The sequence below is a fragment of the Aptenodytes forsteri genome, unplaced genomic scaffold (assembly GCF_000699145.1).
Source record: "Aptenodytes forsteri isolate BGI_AS27 unplaced genomic scaffold, ASM69914v1 Scaffold270, whole genome shotgun sequence".
Classification (NCBI taxonomy): domain Eukaryota; kingdom Metazoa; phylum Chordata; class Aves; order Sphenisciformes; family Spheniscidae; genus Aptenodytes; species Aptenodytes forsteri.
This window is the reverse complement of record NW_008794631.1, coordinates 703581-718631: the sequence shown is the minus strand read 5'-3', so window position 1 is coordinate 718631 and position 15051 is coordinate 703581. Positions and strand designations below refer to the sequence as shown.

At 39.5% G+C, this 15051-nt stretch overlaps 1 protein-coding gene across 1 annotated transcript in view; it reads right to left on the bottom strand.

Annotated features, from left to right (window-relative positions):
• Positions 1 to 14104, bottom strand: part of KIAA0895 (KIAA0895 ortholog) — a 34138-nt gene extending 20034 nt beyond the window's left edge. Inside the window, exons 1-3 of the mRNA XM_019470529.1 lie at positions 13931 to 14104; positions 13236 to 13386; positions 5846 to 6528 (exon numbers count right to left, since the gene is read on the bottom strand). Coding sequence (XP_019326074.1) covers positions 5846 to 6528; positions 13236 to 13386; positions 13931 to 14104 — 1008 coding nt within the window. The remainder of the gene's footprint in view (positions 1 to 5845; positions 6529 to 13235; positions 13387 to 13930) is intronic.
• Positions 14105 to 15051: the final 947 nt, after the last annotated feature.

The window sequence follows — 15051 nt, the reverse complement described above, 5'->3', positions numbered from 1 at the left end:
CTTGGTGTCGTCTGCAAACTTACTGAGGGTGCACTCAATCCCCTCATCCAGATCATCGATAAAGATATTAAACAAGACTGGCCCCAGTACTGAGCCCTGGGGAACACCGCTCGTGACCGGCCGCCAACTGGATGTAACTCCATTCACCACAATAGATACATCCACCTGAAGAAGCACAGACCTACTCTGCCCTCTCCCCACTCAACCCATGCACTGCTGGCAGCTTCAAGGGGAAATGTGGGACACTGAAGGGTGCCTCCTCTACCTTATGTGCCACGCTGAGTAACCTATATCCTGACGGTTCAGCCACCTCCAAGTTGATGTGGCAAGTTTGAACCCATGCATATTGAGAAAGTCATTAAGCTTAGGCCTCCTCATCGCTGAACACGCATTCGCTTGGTTAGGAAACTACTAAGAAGGGTGCTCACCACTACCACCTTTTCTCTTGACTCTGTCTCAAGCAAAACAGAAGAAGTCCCAAGAATTCTTTCCAAGTGGGCAGGTATGACTCTGCAAGCACTGAAACAACAGGCTGTCTCACACACACACACCCCCCCCACACATTGCCACCAGCACACAAATCTCTGGGGAGTGACAGATCACCCCAGCACTGAGATGAGCCCCAACCCCAGTGATGCTGCTGGTTTTGACACTTCTTGTCACAACCACCCCAGCTGGTGTTGGTTCCTGAGGGGAAAAAGGTTGGGATATTTTTGGATCCCAGGCACCGAATACAACACGAAGCCCTTTACTTGGGGTTCTGCACCGTCTGAGGTGAGATGACTCAAAGTCAGGTGTTGCAAGAACTTGCTGGGAAAGGGGAAAATCCAGACCAGCAAGCTCTTGCTTATTCAAGCATCCAGCTGTGAACTTATTTTCCAGCCTCTGGGCCAGCGGAAAGCAAGGTACTGATATTGCCACAGTTCCTAAGGCCAAACTGTAAACTCTTCAGCAACAGGTAAAAAAATGAAAGAAAAGAAGGACTACGTGTCTGTACCAGGTTACTGGTTAGGAGTAGTAATTCCTGTTCTTTTCATTATTATCTAAAAGGTCTGGTTTAATCCCTCTTATCGCTACCGAAGAGTGCCAAAAGAAGCAGCGGTCCCAAGACAAGTCCCCTTGCACAGCAAACTCCGCTGATGCTCAAGAAAGTAATGACACAGAAGCACTAACAAGAGCAAGACAAGGCTCTGTTTAATTGACAGGTTTAGGTTTGGTGGCTGTTTTTTTTTAAATAAATTATTTACAGCCAGGTAGGTCTCTGAATCCCAAGTCACCCATGTGCAGCGACACAGCTTAGTTACTTGAGAGTTATTGTAAATACATGGACTGATAAGACATGCTCATGAATTGTTTGAGGCAACCAAGTTAGAAAATGGGCTCAGTGAGCTAGGAGTCAGCCCCCGGTGTTCAGTCAGCTCATCCTACGTTCAGAAGCAGCTCTGCTACAAAAGGGTTGCAGGCTCTGTTGACATTTGTGAGACAGACAAGGCTTGCAGGCAACATTGCTTTCCTCCCTGCATAGCTTATTTCTGAGGGGAAAAACTTCCCAGCTGCATCCTTAGGTAACACTAAGCTGTACCAGATGGAACTTGTTAGTCTAATCAACAGCCATTAAATGATAGCTGCCCTCCTTTTTGGGGTCAAGTGGAAAGGAGGGAGAGAGGTAGGAGTGAGTTTTTGAGGCTAGTCTAGTCAGGCTGTAGTACTTTGAGTTTTATTCAGTATTTACAGTAGCTTTTCTTTTGCATGCTTGCTCTTTGCATGATAAAGAGTGTGTTTTAGTGATTTAGAGCTGGTAGGAATATTTTTAATGAAAAACTTTTAAAATACTTTGCAAGGAATTAAAAATTAATACTCACTTGGGTTTTGTATAAGACTGTGTCCTGACATAAATCTATGCTCCTACTGTAGTATCACCAGAAGTGATCTATAGCCTCCTCTAGGGGAAGAGAGAAGCTTGTGTAGGACCCTGAGAATTTACGCTACTTGGATAGCCTGATATGTTTTGTGTTATATATTAACATACCTTATCTATAAATCTTAGTTTAGGAGGGATTTTGTTACTACTGGAGAATGAGGTGGTTTACAATTAAATGCTTTTACAGGCAGTGACATGTTATTGAATCTTCAACGTGCCTAAGCTGTGACATCACCTGGACATTACAAGGGGTTACTCTGTGTTGAATGTCTCGTCGTTTAGCCTTCCAGCTCCACCTAATTTTTTTTCCAACATTTGATAAATTTGCTAATCATAGGCTACTTGTTTTAATGACTTAAGAGGTGCGTAATACACTTACAATGTGGCGCAGCTGATTTATTTATTTATTTATTAACTGAAAACTGCTGTATTTTTATGAGTCCAAGGGAAAAGGATGTACAATTCTTTCACAGGAGGGATTACTCATTCAACAAAATGATTTTTTTTTTAAAATATATAATCTATACAAAAATAGATTTCCTGCCTTGATGTACAATTCAAAAGGCATTAACACACGGGTTACTTGAAGTTGCAACTTCCTTGCTGATTTTGTTTCAGCAAATTGCAACCGTTAAGTCATCTGCTCCGCAAACTCTGGGACAATTACTTGTAGCTAAGTATTGCCACCTCTAGCATCTGTGGAAAACTAACAAACACTTTAAGTGTTAAGAAAACTTAACAATGAAGTTGTTTGAGTTGAACAAACAAGCAGTTGGAGCCGGAAGGAGTGCCAATAAGAAAACTTTCATAGCACTTAGAGCACACAGTTGCTGCGCTGACCTTGAAACAGCAATAAGAGAATTAATTTCTCTAATATTAGATATGTCAATCAATGTGAAAAGCTGCAAGTCTGCATACTATTTTTTATTGTCAAGTTTTGTTCCCTAAAAGCACATATTGTGTGACTCATGAAAGAACCTTATTATGAAGATAAAGTAGAAAGAGAGAAACAAAGAAACAGAGCCAAAGTATGATGAGAGACATTAAGAATATTCTTTTCAAATGTATTAATAATTCAAGAATTTTTACTTTATGTCTGTGAAAAGTCAATTGATAAAAGTGTTGGGCTGTGCCCAAAGTTTAAAATCTTTGATCTGACTAGAGGCCCTGGGCGTGAAGTGGGTGCGCACAAGCCTGTGTGTTCCCCGTCGCAGCCCTGCTGTGTTAATGGTTTGCAAATCCGTAGTGTTCTTTGCCTTTCACAAAAAAACCCCAGCAAAACCAACAAAACAACAGGGCACGGTGTGATTTGTGTTCCAGATATGTTGCAGTAACGCTATATTAACCAATTCCACAGACGTGCATAAAAGCAGAAAGGGCAGTAAGAAAACACAATCTGTTTTAAAGTCCTAGCAGGCTATGCGTGGCTGTGGGTCAAAATATTTTTGAAATTATTAAAAATCTTCCGAAATGTCAGGTTTTGAGCTCATTTCACTGAAGTGTCCTAAAAGCCCCCTACAAAATTGCTGAGTTCTGTCAGTAAAAAGCTGGTTTTACAGAGATATTAGTCATAGAAGAGCAAGCAAGTGTAAGTTGCTGTAAGCACCTTTTATAGATTAAAGTAGGAATAATTCCATTTCTGTTCACACAAAGCAAAGCTTCCTAAAATAAGTACAGCAACAAGTGAAAGCCAAAAATGTTTCAAAAAACAAAATTGAATTTATCCTTATTGCAGGAAAAAGGATGACTACACACCATTTTGTTTTTACTGCAGACCTGAATCTTGACACTGTGAGTACTTTTTTTGCAACTGAAGTCATCTTTTCTGAACTTAACACCTCCTGTAAGATACCTACATATTTATTCTGACAAGTAAAATCTGCGTGGAAAAAAAAAATAGCACTGAGAAAAGCAAGTGCTCATACAATATTTGCTGATTAGAATTTTGATTAATGCTGCTTTTTCTGAATAGTAAATTTGCATGAAATGAAATTCAAATTTGCATAGAGATGAAAATTTCTAAAGCTAGCTGTAGCTAAAAAAGAGTGCCACCTGCTGGGCTTGGAGCTATGTTAAAGCTGTTTTTTTGGTTATATGAAGTGCGGGATATTGTTGTTCAGTCTTTTTAGGAGCTGAACTTTGAAGAAATGCTTTTCTTGCTAAAAATTTCTGCAAGTTAAACTAAACCTTATGAAACAATTTATATACTCCTTGGTAAGTTTCAGAAATATCACACTTCATTGAATATTAAATTCTTCACTGCGTTTTATAAAGTTGTTATAAAACCTTTATTTTCCTATGCTTTGTATGTAAAGTGAAAAAAGTAGTGTTACAAATCTGAATAATATGGAGGAATCATTCCCTATTAAAATATTTATTTTTTAGGTGTGGGGTTTATTAAAAGAAGGGTAAATCAATGACAGGCCTGCTCCATAAAATCCTCATGCGTAAAATAATTTTTAAGGCTCTACTACCTCATACTGGAGGGGATAATTTGCATTAAATTCAGTTTGGCAAATTAGTTATTGTTGATTTGCTGTAATCTGTGGTTAATGTTGCTAACATTGCTATGAAAATCAAAGGAAAACTTGCTAAAAAGCTCTAGACAAGGAGTCATTTTATTTGGTGTCAGTATGATTTAGTTGGTTATTTAGAAGCATGGAAACCAATTTTAAGAACAGATCAGCCATTCTCTGTTCTCATAAAGAAAATAAATCCTTAATGAAAACCCAGCTACTGAGCTTTTAAAATACACAGATATTTTTAATGTGAAAATGCAGATGAAGCCTTACAATATGATGACTTAATGGGTAATAACACCTGTGTGCGTTCTTGGATTTGAAAATAAATGTCAGACTCTTCTCGAGTCAAGGGTCAGTTATTAGAATCTACGGTACTGTAATTCAAGTATCCTTTGCACCAGGAATTTGGGGTTTTGAAGTGAAATATTCATATCACAAAGAAGTGAAATTCATGGAATGGCAGGATCTCTTCCTAAGTTAAGTATCACTTGAAATATGAGATTACCTATTTAGAAAATCTCATCAGACTTAATAGTTTAGAAAGGTCTTATTTTTAAAAAAAAACAGAAGTGGGAAGAGGACTGTTTCTGTTATTATATAGATAAGCACTGGGTTTTGTTACTTAGGTCAAAGTTGAAAGGAAGATGTTTTTTGTTGTCCTCCATGTTGGTTTTGGGGTTGGTTTTTTTGTTGTTGTTGTTGGTTTTGGTTTTTTGGTTGGTTTTGTTTTTTGGTTTGTTTTTTTTTTTTGTAACTCAAAGACAGGTAGGAAGCCAGGGCAGTGACACAGAACGGGAAGCACCCTGAGGGAAGGTCAGGGAAGGTCAGGGGAGGGTGTGTGGGGGGGGGGGGGGGGCAGGATTTCTTTTAAGTTTTACCTATCTCCGGAATGGATTTTCAGCCTGCTGCTTGACTGAGCCTAATGTAATGCAAATATCCTTTCAAAGTTGATTAAAACAAGCAACATCAACATATGCTTATCCAATAACCATGACCTCAAATAATTGCTATCCCCTCCCAATCCCTGTGTCACCAAGAGGATTGCTTTTTTCCTCTGTTTATTAAAGCCTATTTAGACATTGTATTTTTCCTGTATTTGACTCTGCTTAAAAAGCCTAAAAAGCTTTCTTGCCTCAAATTATGTTTCATGTAAACCCATTTAAGGAACTGTGCCTTTATCCTATATAGAATCCTGCAAATATTAGGAAGGCTTTCATTTTTTAATCAAAAATATTTTCTTTCAGTTCTACTGTTGTACTCTCATCATTGATGCATTTCTCAAACAGTAGGGGAGGATGATAAGCAGGAACAACTTTTACTTGCTACAAACAAAGCCAAATACCACCTTTACAACTGTAGGAAAAAATAATCAGTGGAAAAGGAGGAAAAAAAGTAACTATACCTGCTTAAGAAATCTGTCAGATGCGTGGCTATGCTTAGCTAACACATTTGGCAAAGCAGGGTTTGCATATTCAAACTGAGGATTGTATGTGAAATCTGACTTGAAGAATTTCATCTTCTCTTTCTCCACATTGGAAGGTTTGATTGCAGTCAGTAAACAGAGTTTTCGGCCAGAGATATCTCCCTCTTTTCCATGGCTTTTTGATGACTGGGATTGCTTTGGCTTTGTTAGATTAAAATGCCTCTTAGCTCTAGTTCTGGGTCGAGATGGCAGTCCTACACTGTTCCTTGCAACTGAAATACTGTTTGTAAACTGCATGCTGGTAGACACCGGGCTTGTGATGATGATGGAGGGCTGTCTGTTTGTGCAGTACCATCCACTGCTGAGCAAGGGTAGCGGGACTTTGATTTTGCGGTGCTCATTGCTTCGCAAGGTGGTAGAACACTTTATAGTTTTTCTGTGTTTCTTGTGGTGAGCAGATGACGGCTTTTGAGTCTGGTGTTTTTTCTCTTCTTTGCTCTGCAGAAGGACATTGTAGCTACTGGTTCCTGTTGTGAAAATGTCCTTAAGGATCCCAGAAGGTGGGTGCTGGAGGCTGTTTTCATTATTAATGTTCAGCTTATGTTCTTCTGGACTCAGGACTGATTTCTTAGAAAACTCTGTCTTAGGCCAGTGAAGTTTTTCTGCATTGAGGGGGGGAAAAAACAAAACAGCTGAGGACAAATTTGATTGTTTCACACAGCAATACTAATCTTAAGGACTCAAAACTGCAACATAAATGAAACACAGAACTTGTCTTAACTGCATTCACATCAGGTTAATCTTGACTTCTAGACATACGGGAGAATTGTGTGTATATATCACTTTTGAACATTAGACTGGGACTTGTAATATCCAGCTAAACAAATATTTTATGCTTGCATCTCCATGCACGAGTGCACTGTTTGCAGCTAAGAACTAACTTGTTTAAAACAAGATTCTGTGCAGGACTTCATGAATGTTTACTGTTACATTAACCAAGTTTTAGTTTTGAGCAAAATCTGATCGATCTTTATCATGCAAGGAAGGCTTTCTGTATGGATAAAGAATAACTTAAAAAACAGGAAACTGTATAAGAGTATGTGAGCAGTATTTACAGTGAAGTCCCACAGGGATCTGTGCTGTGACATAAGCAGTCTGGTGTGGTCTCATCGGCAAAATCTGATTCACAGAATTTACTCTCAGAAAGGATGAGAACATTGGAACGGGCCAGCCACTGTGAACAATTTACAACACCGTATGTATAGTAACATAAGTTTAAAAGACTTCAGTTTCACGTATTCCTTCTTAATACAGACAGTAAGCTATATTTAAAGAGAGAGAAGAGAGATCAGCTAGTTATGAACACACCCCTGAGAATCCTTAAGACAACACTGTCATTTCATCTATTCAAAGTTATTCTACAATAACAGCTGGCTTTAAGAAAACACTTGAGAAGAAACATTGTAAACTAAACTGAATGCAAGAAGGGAATAAGGTTCCTTTAACGAATGAACCCTCCTTTCTTGCTCTGACCCCTGGCATAGCCTTCAGGGGAGACAGGTCCCTGGTGCAAGGCAGCTGCACAGAAAAGTCATTGAGGATTAAAACTGTATTTAACATTTGTGCTGGCTTGTTAGAGAGAATTGACCTCTCTTCACTGGTTCTGACCATCCCCTTCTCTCGCCAACCAGTTCATCCTAGAACATTAGGTGAGCCGAAAGTAAGGGCACAAATAAATCCTGCCACAGAGAAATGCTTCCTACTTCTGCACCTAAAATGAAAGGATTCACGGAACAGGAGATATGGCCGGAGCTGGATTAAAGCCCGTGAAAGGGATTTGAGCTTCAGCCCACAGTTATACATAGCTGAGCTGTAATTACTTTACATACAGTAATTATACTCTGAATGGAACATTAGCAAGAGATCATTAAATGCCTCCAAGGGGAAGAAAAAAAAAATCAATAGTAGTTTAATTTCAGCTTTATTTTCACAGTAAAATTAGGTTTTGCTCCCAACATAAGCACCATGACAATGTATTCCATGCTGTTGGACCTCTGTCAGTTCCATGTCAATCTGTGTTCCTTGGTTCTCCTGAAGATGCTGTTCTAAAAAGCAAAGACAGAGGTCCTATTTGCATGAACATAAGATGGGAAATCTGCAGCCTGGGTGTTTCCTCCACTGGAAGGAGAGAGAGAAGCATTGGATAGTTCTCTTCCACTAAAGCATGCGTACCTTACGCAAGCTCAGTTTTGTTTCACAGTTAAGTTTGTGAATCCTCTTTCTATGCTTGGTGCAGGAACGCGTTCCTTGGCATTCCTGTTCAAATTCTGCCAGGTCATTCTCACCGCATACGTGACAACCTGCCTACCTGGCTTATCTTGCTTTACCACGAGCTTTAGTGGTGAGGAACCACAGTTCCCATCACGAAGAAAACAACATCAAATAGGCAGCCAGGATACTATGCAGTGGGCATTCATTTATGTGTGTACCTATCTACAAACAACTGCTATAAAATGAGGCATTTTTTGGACAACAAAATAAGATGACAGCTCGCACATATTTCTTGGCAAGTATTTAAGATTGACTTCAGGCCTGTGCCAAGTAATACAGTATGAGAATCCTTACTTTTAAGAAGGGGAAATGAATGGCAAGGTTTCCAGAATGTCTGAACACAGAAATATTAAATTTCTGAGCATGTGACTGCTTGTGTAGACAAAATTCAAGTTGGAAATTAAAGAGCTACTTCTTAAAATACAGATGAGAGACAGTAATGTAACACTAGTGGCAGTAACGCTTCACCTTCTCTACTAATCAATTCTCAAAAGCCACAAAGAGCAGAGAAGCCTTAAATTGCTACTACACAGGGAATATTTTGAATTAATACCACACGTGTATCTAAGAAGTGATAAATAGAAAAAAAAACAACAAACAAAAAACAAAGCAGAAACAGAATTAAAAGAAACAACTCAAGATGACCTTAAACCACTCCCCCAAGTTCTTGTGTCTATCCAATACCAAAAACTCATGACGGTAAGCTTTCAGAGCTAAGTAGTACAGTTGGCCGGTAATAAATGCATTTCTATCTAGATAATTTCTGAACATCACAAGTTAGAATTCTCCTGCAAGTGTCACAAATGGTGATCGAGTGCTGAACACACACTGGCAGGTTTCACATGCACATGGTTGATATCAAAAATAGTTGTCCCCAAATCTGTAGTTACTTTACACGTGCGATCTCGTAGCAAAGTGATTTTTCAGCTGCCAAACTAAGTGTAGCTGTCCTTAATTTTCTTCTGACTAAAGAAGGATACTGTTTGATGCATATTTGTACTGGAAACCTAGAATCAACAGATAATCCAGCAGATTTGAAAGATTATATTAGATAACACTGCAGTTTTCACAGAAGTCATTTAACTGCCGTTCTAAATTCTTTGACTGGTCCTATGAACATCATTATTTTACAAAATAAAGTAGAAAATAATATTTAAGACAATGTCGAAATCATGTTGCAAACCACCAAATTTTAAATTTCTTTCTCCAGTACATTTGTTTAATCTGTAAGACTTACCATTTTAAACTCACATTGGTAAGTCAGAAAGCATCAACCAAACTAAAAAGACACTGTCTTCTAGGAAACTCAACTTACTAAACTATATCCAAGAGTTTCCAAGGATTAGCAATGCCTGGCGATTGAAACAGAGGTCTAGTATTCCGAATAGAAAACCAATTAATCACACAGCCTGTGTTCTGAAAACGTGCTTCAGTGTTTCAAAAATTACTGAGATATCATACAGCTATAAAGTAGCCAGTCAGAGAATGGATTATCAATTCACGTTAATTACATAGATTGGCTAGCAGTGATTTCCAGCTTTTAAACTCTGGGTACCATAGGACCGATGTCAACAGATTACTTCTAAAAGGTCTGAAAAAGGCAAATTGAAAATCACCGTGCTATGGCATAACTCTATCCCGCTTATCATGCTACATATCATGTTAGGCTTTACTTTTTGTATCTCATCCACGTTACATGTGTTCTGAGAAGTACAAATTTGAATTTCCTGACTTTACATATTTCAGTTTTTGCAGCAGAAAACTGTCAAAGAACATATGCCCAAGCCTCTAGCTACCTTTGAGAACCTCCCCAAAAATACATAATTTATGTACAAAGATTCTCTTCATTGCTCTTGCTTCCAAACACTCAAAGTCACAAAGGCCCAAGTCCTTCAACAATTAAAAAAACCCACGACAAACCTAGCATAGTCTCTCCCAAAAAGATTTCCCACCATGTTTACTTCCATTTATTTATATTTTTGTTCCTCTCTGCAACAACACAGTAATAAAAATATAGGTCGTAGAGACACTGGTGAATTACTAAATGAAACAATCTGCCAGGTTTGGAGTGGAAGGTGATGATATAGAAAGAAGTGAGAAGGAGGGTGCAGAAGAGCTGCCTGTCCCCATTTTGGCATCACTAGGGTACCAAAGGACAGAAAACCCTCCTGTTCAATGGAAACTTGGTCTGTCTTGGGCCAGAGCAGAGCTCTGCCCCTCTTCAGAGCTGCTATGTTTGGTTTCTACTACCCCATAAGGTGGGTTAGCAGGGCAGCCAGCCAGCCAGAGGCAACTCCCCCTGTGTGTCTAAAGGATCTCACACGAGAGCAGGTCGTGCCCTAGCCAAAATCCCACAATTTTCAAGATATCGGCTGGAAATGGCAGTACTGGACTTACTCCATCCTGCAGATACAAACGTACCGTGTGTCACAGAACAATACAAAATACCACAGGCTTGATTTTGCCAACAGGGGAGTTTTACCCCCGTGTAACTTCATTTATATACATGTAGCTATTCCAGTGTCACAGCAGTACTGGAGAAAGGATGTACCCCAAGACTGTTAACAGAGGATATGTGGGAACCACAAATCTCATTACAATTTTGCACTAATGAAATACTTTCCATGTCTAAGTTGCACCCCAGTCACTAGCTTTGAATCTTGTAGCATTGCAGACACTGCCTAATCTTGTCAGAGATTATTTGTTAATAACAATAAGAGTATTGTAGAAAAATCTTCCTCTAGGCTACTGGGTAGCTACTATACAAGCAGCTTCTTAAATGCCTGTTCCATAGGTGGAATGAGGTTAATGATAGGTATTTGTAGGCACAGATCTCTCTCTGTCCAGCTAGCCTTGCTCTAAAAAAGTAGAGAGCTCCTGCGGTTTTCGAGCAGCTGTCACTCAGGTTATACATGCATAATGGACAAATCCTTTCCGAACTGCAGGTATGATTCTTAAGGTGCTTAGCAAAGATGTTCTTGGAGCAGTTCCTCTTATCCTAGGAATGCAGTGGTCTGAGCCACTGCTTTTGGTTTTCAGTTCACCATTACCGTGTTAGAATACGCTTGAATTTCTTTTTGTTCAAAATCAGAAACCACTTCCAATAGCTTGAATTGAATTTTCAAATTTATAGAAATGTAAATAATGTATGTGATCTGTCTATAAGTAATAAGAAAATAGTGAAGTTTGAAACTGAGAAATGAGAAGAAAATATATGGATGTGACAAGTAAGATTCCTCCTTTGACACATTTTGCAAATGTACAATTACATTACAAAGAAATATTTATCATCAATATTCAGATAATATGAATAGATTAACAACTACCTTCAGTTTATGAGCTCTAGACTGTATGGTTTGTGGGTGCAGAGGGCTGTAGAAAGAATATTCTGCAAAAAACAGGCAACAGAGAGTGTTGTATATGAATCTGTAATGTTCCACTACCTCTCAAATACTACAGATTATGTTTGTGGTGTAACAGAATCTGACTAGAATCCTGTAGTATATTGCCACACCACTATAAACACCTTTAAGGTTTACAGATACTCAAGCTTTGAACAGAAAGTGTCAGGCAGCTTGAAATAGACAGCACTGGAAGCTCTGTCTACAATGACTGAAAATGGTTTAGCTGTAGAATTAGTCAGTGAGTGCTGAGCTATTTTCTATTTTCACAGCATGTTAGTTATTAACTAGAGCCTGTATGATGTTGAGAACTTTGACATTTAACCTAAGACTTTTTTTTTCCCAAAAAATATCCACCTATTTGCTTTCCTCCTGTAACAGCATTATCTGTCATTCAACTCTAATTCTGAGCTCCAAAACCAAGGGCAAGTTTCAACTATGAGTCAACTTGTACATCTGATTCATTAACTGCCAGTGTTTGTAAATAACTCTGAAATACCCAGCATTTACAGGACTCATTGGCATGATTTTGGGCTGCGCAGTTTGGTTTTTCTTCTTTAAAATTACAATGATATTTAAGATGTACTCTTTCTACCTTAAAAAAAAAAAAATGAACTGACTTGCAAGCAGTTTCTTGCATGCATGTTTCTACGCTGAAATATGGTATTATGTAACTGACTCCAAATTCAGGTTCTTCAAATTAAATTCCATGAGCACAGTAATAATCAGTAAGAGTGAAGACTTGGCCCTAATGAAATCAAGTAACAAACTCCCATTGATTTAATAGCCTCAGGATATAATCACTAAACGCTGACTTACAGCAGACCTGCACAGGATGAAACTCCTATCCAAGCAGATCTCTGGCTCGCTCTACTGCAGCACGGGTGCGTTCAGGAATATTTGATGGAGGGGTATGGACCCAACATAACTATCTTTCCTTTTAAGAAATCTCAATCCTTTAAGATTACAGTTGCTGTTGTACATCTCTAGGGATGCTCTGTCTGATTCCATGAACTTTATTTCTACTCTCATTACCAGTAGTAACACCCTACTCGTATCCATGCACAGATGGAACGGCATATAAATTACGCAGAGAAAGAGTCGCTGTAAGAAATCTTACGCTTGTAACAGTATTGTATGAGGGGACGCTAAGATATCTCCACCAGACGTCTTCTAGATAGATTTCCCTATGACAAAGTAACATTGGCTTGAAGCAGCTGAAGTAATGACATATGAAATGACGTCAAATTTAAACAAGGAAAACATCTGAGTGAAAAATTTGTTTTGCAGCAGCAAACTGTATTGTAGGTTTTCCTACATACCACACAAACACAGCACTGAAGGTCACAGTGTTGTGTGGTACCAAATACTTTTCCATAGTATTATCGTATAGTCACAATACAGGCATTTATATACACATATTCTAAAGATTTGTTAACTTCTCTGAAAACACGGCAAAGAGGAGAGCCAAAGAGCGAAAGACACCAGATGTAATTAGTAATAGTTTTATTAGCATTCTTAGTCGCATTTTCTGTCCCTCGCTCCACTGACAGGCAGGCTGGTGTCACCTCCGCACCCCCCAGTGTCCCTGGGAAGGGACAGGGCCCGCAGGTAAACACACTCGCGTCCGTACTCACCGACGGGACTCCCCTCAAGACAGGTAGGTGCGAAGCACCTTCCCCCGGTCCCCGCGGAGCAGGTACGCTCACGGAAGCCCCTCGGCGCCTCCTCGGGGGATTTTATTTTTTTCTTTTTTTTTTCCTTTTTTTCCCCCCAGTGCACTGTGACCTGTGGACAAGGACTCAGATACCGTGTGGTCCTTTGCATTGATCACAGGGGGATGCATACAGGAGGCTGTAGTACTAAAACAAAGCCGCACATAAAAGAAGAATGCATCGTACCCACTCCTTGCTACAAACCCAAAGGTAATGAGGCAGAAGGTTTCTCATAAATTTTTCAGAGCTCTTCTATGTTGAGCAGTTTTGTTTTGTTGCTGGTAGCACTGTTTCCACCTGCATTGAGTTATGAATTTGCACCTTTAAGGCCTTCCATTCCTATTCCAGTCTGCCTGCTAGCAACTTGGAGTGAATGCTGGCCCCTTCTGTGTGTGTGTACAGCTCTATCGATACAACCTCTTTCTTACAAGATCTGGGGTTTTCACTGTTAATTTGTGATCCAGCAGACCAAGCAATATAAATGTAAATTTGACCACAGTGTAAGCAGGTTTGACCTTACTGATCGTGTCTGGGCTAAATTTGCCCTGTATTTTAAAAAGAATTAAATATATAAATAACATTTATGGTAGATAAATGTAACCATAATTTTAAAGTGCCTGTTCATAACTTGGCACTTGAAATGGGTCAGAAGCAAGCATTGTATATCGGCGGCCCTGCCGGTGCCCTGGGATGGCCGCCGGCGGGGCGGGCACCGAGCTGCACCCAAAAACATCGCCGAAAGAGCCCGCTTTATCACACCGGCGCGGCTCGGCGTGAGGTGCCAGCAACATCGACGGGTTTTCAGCGTCATCCTTTGCAGGAGTCTAGCAGGCATAACTTACACTGAACCCAGTACACTGATAATTTATCAACCATCATCACTGCTGCAAATGGTAATAATTGGAATGATTGACCATTATCTGCTGGGCCTGAGGCAGGCAGAGAAAGGGCTGCATGGGACGAGGGTGCTCAGCAGGGTATGTGCCACCCTGGGAGAGCGCAGCAAGGAGCTGTTGTCTCTTGCTAAAGAGAATGGAGGAATTGCATCAGAGCAACAGCTTGGGGCAATAACTGATTTTAGTAATCAAGAAGGTTATCATACATCAATAAGTAATAAATAGAATTTAAAGCACAAGATAGACTTTATATTGCACCCTTCTGTTGCGTTACTTGTTGTGCAATCCATTGCTTTGCTTGTGAAACCTTTCACTCCTTGAAATGTAATCTGCACGTTTTAAAATGCCTATCGAACATCAAATAGGAACAAGTTATTCTACCTTAGCAATTACAGTTGTGTAACCAATTAATGTAGGCATGGTGTAGGAAGATTTTGTACTCTTCATGCAGACTTAAGGGCACTACTGAAGTCAGATTACACAAAAATACATTTTAGTGTGTTAATGCATTTACTTTTCTAAATGGTCAACACTTAACAGAGAAAGCAATTTAATTGAAAGTGATGTAACAGCACAATAGTGCTCAACATACATTACGTGAATGTATCTGCCAGGGAGAGGAGAGCTGGGAAGCTGTGCGCTGCTTTGGTTGAATAGCTTAAATGTCTGCCACCTTCCCTCCCATCAATAAATGTATACCTGCAATGCACTGTACACATAGATTCTCTCCATAACATCGTCCTATAAGGTATAAGATCTGGCTGTATCATCACGTAGCAGGGATAGGAATTCCACAGATCACAGCTTGTTGATATTTCTGAGAACTCCTTTCTGTGTCCTAC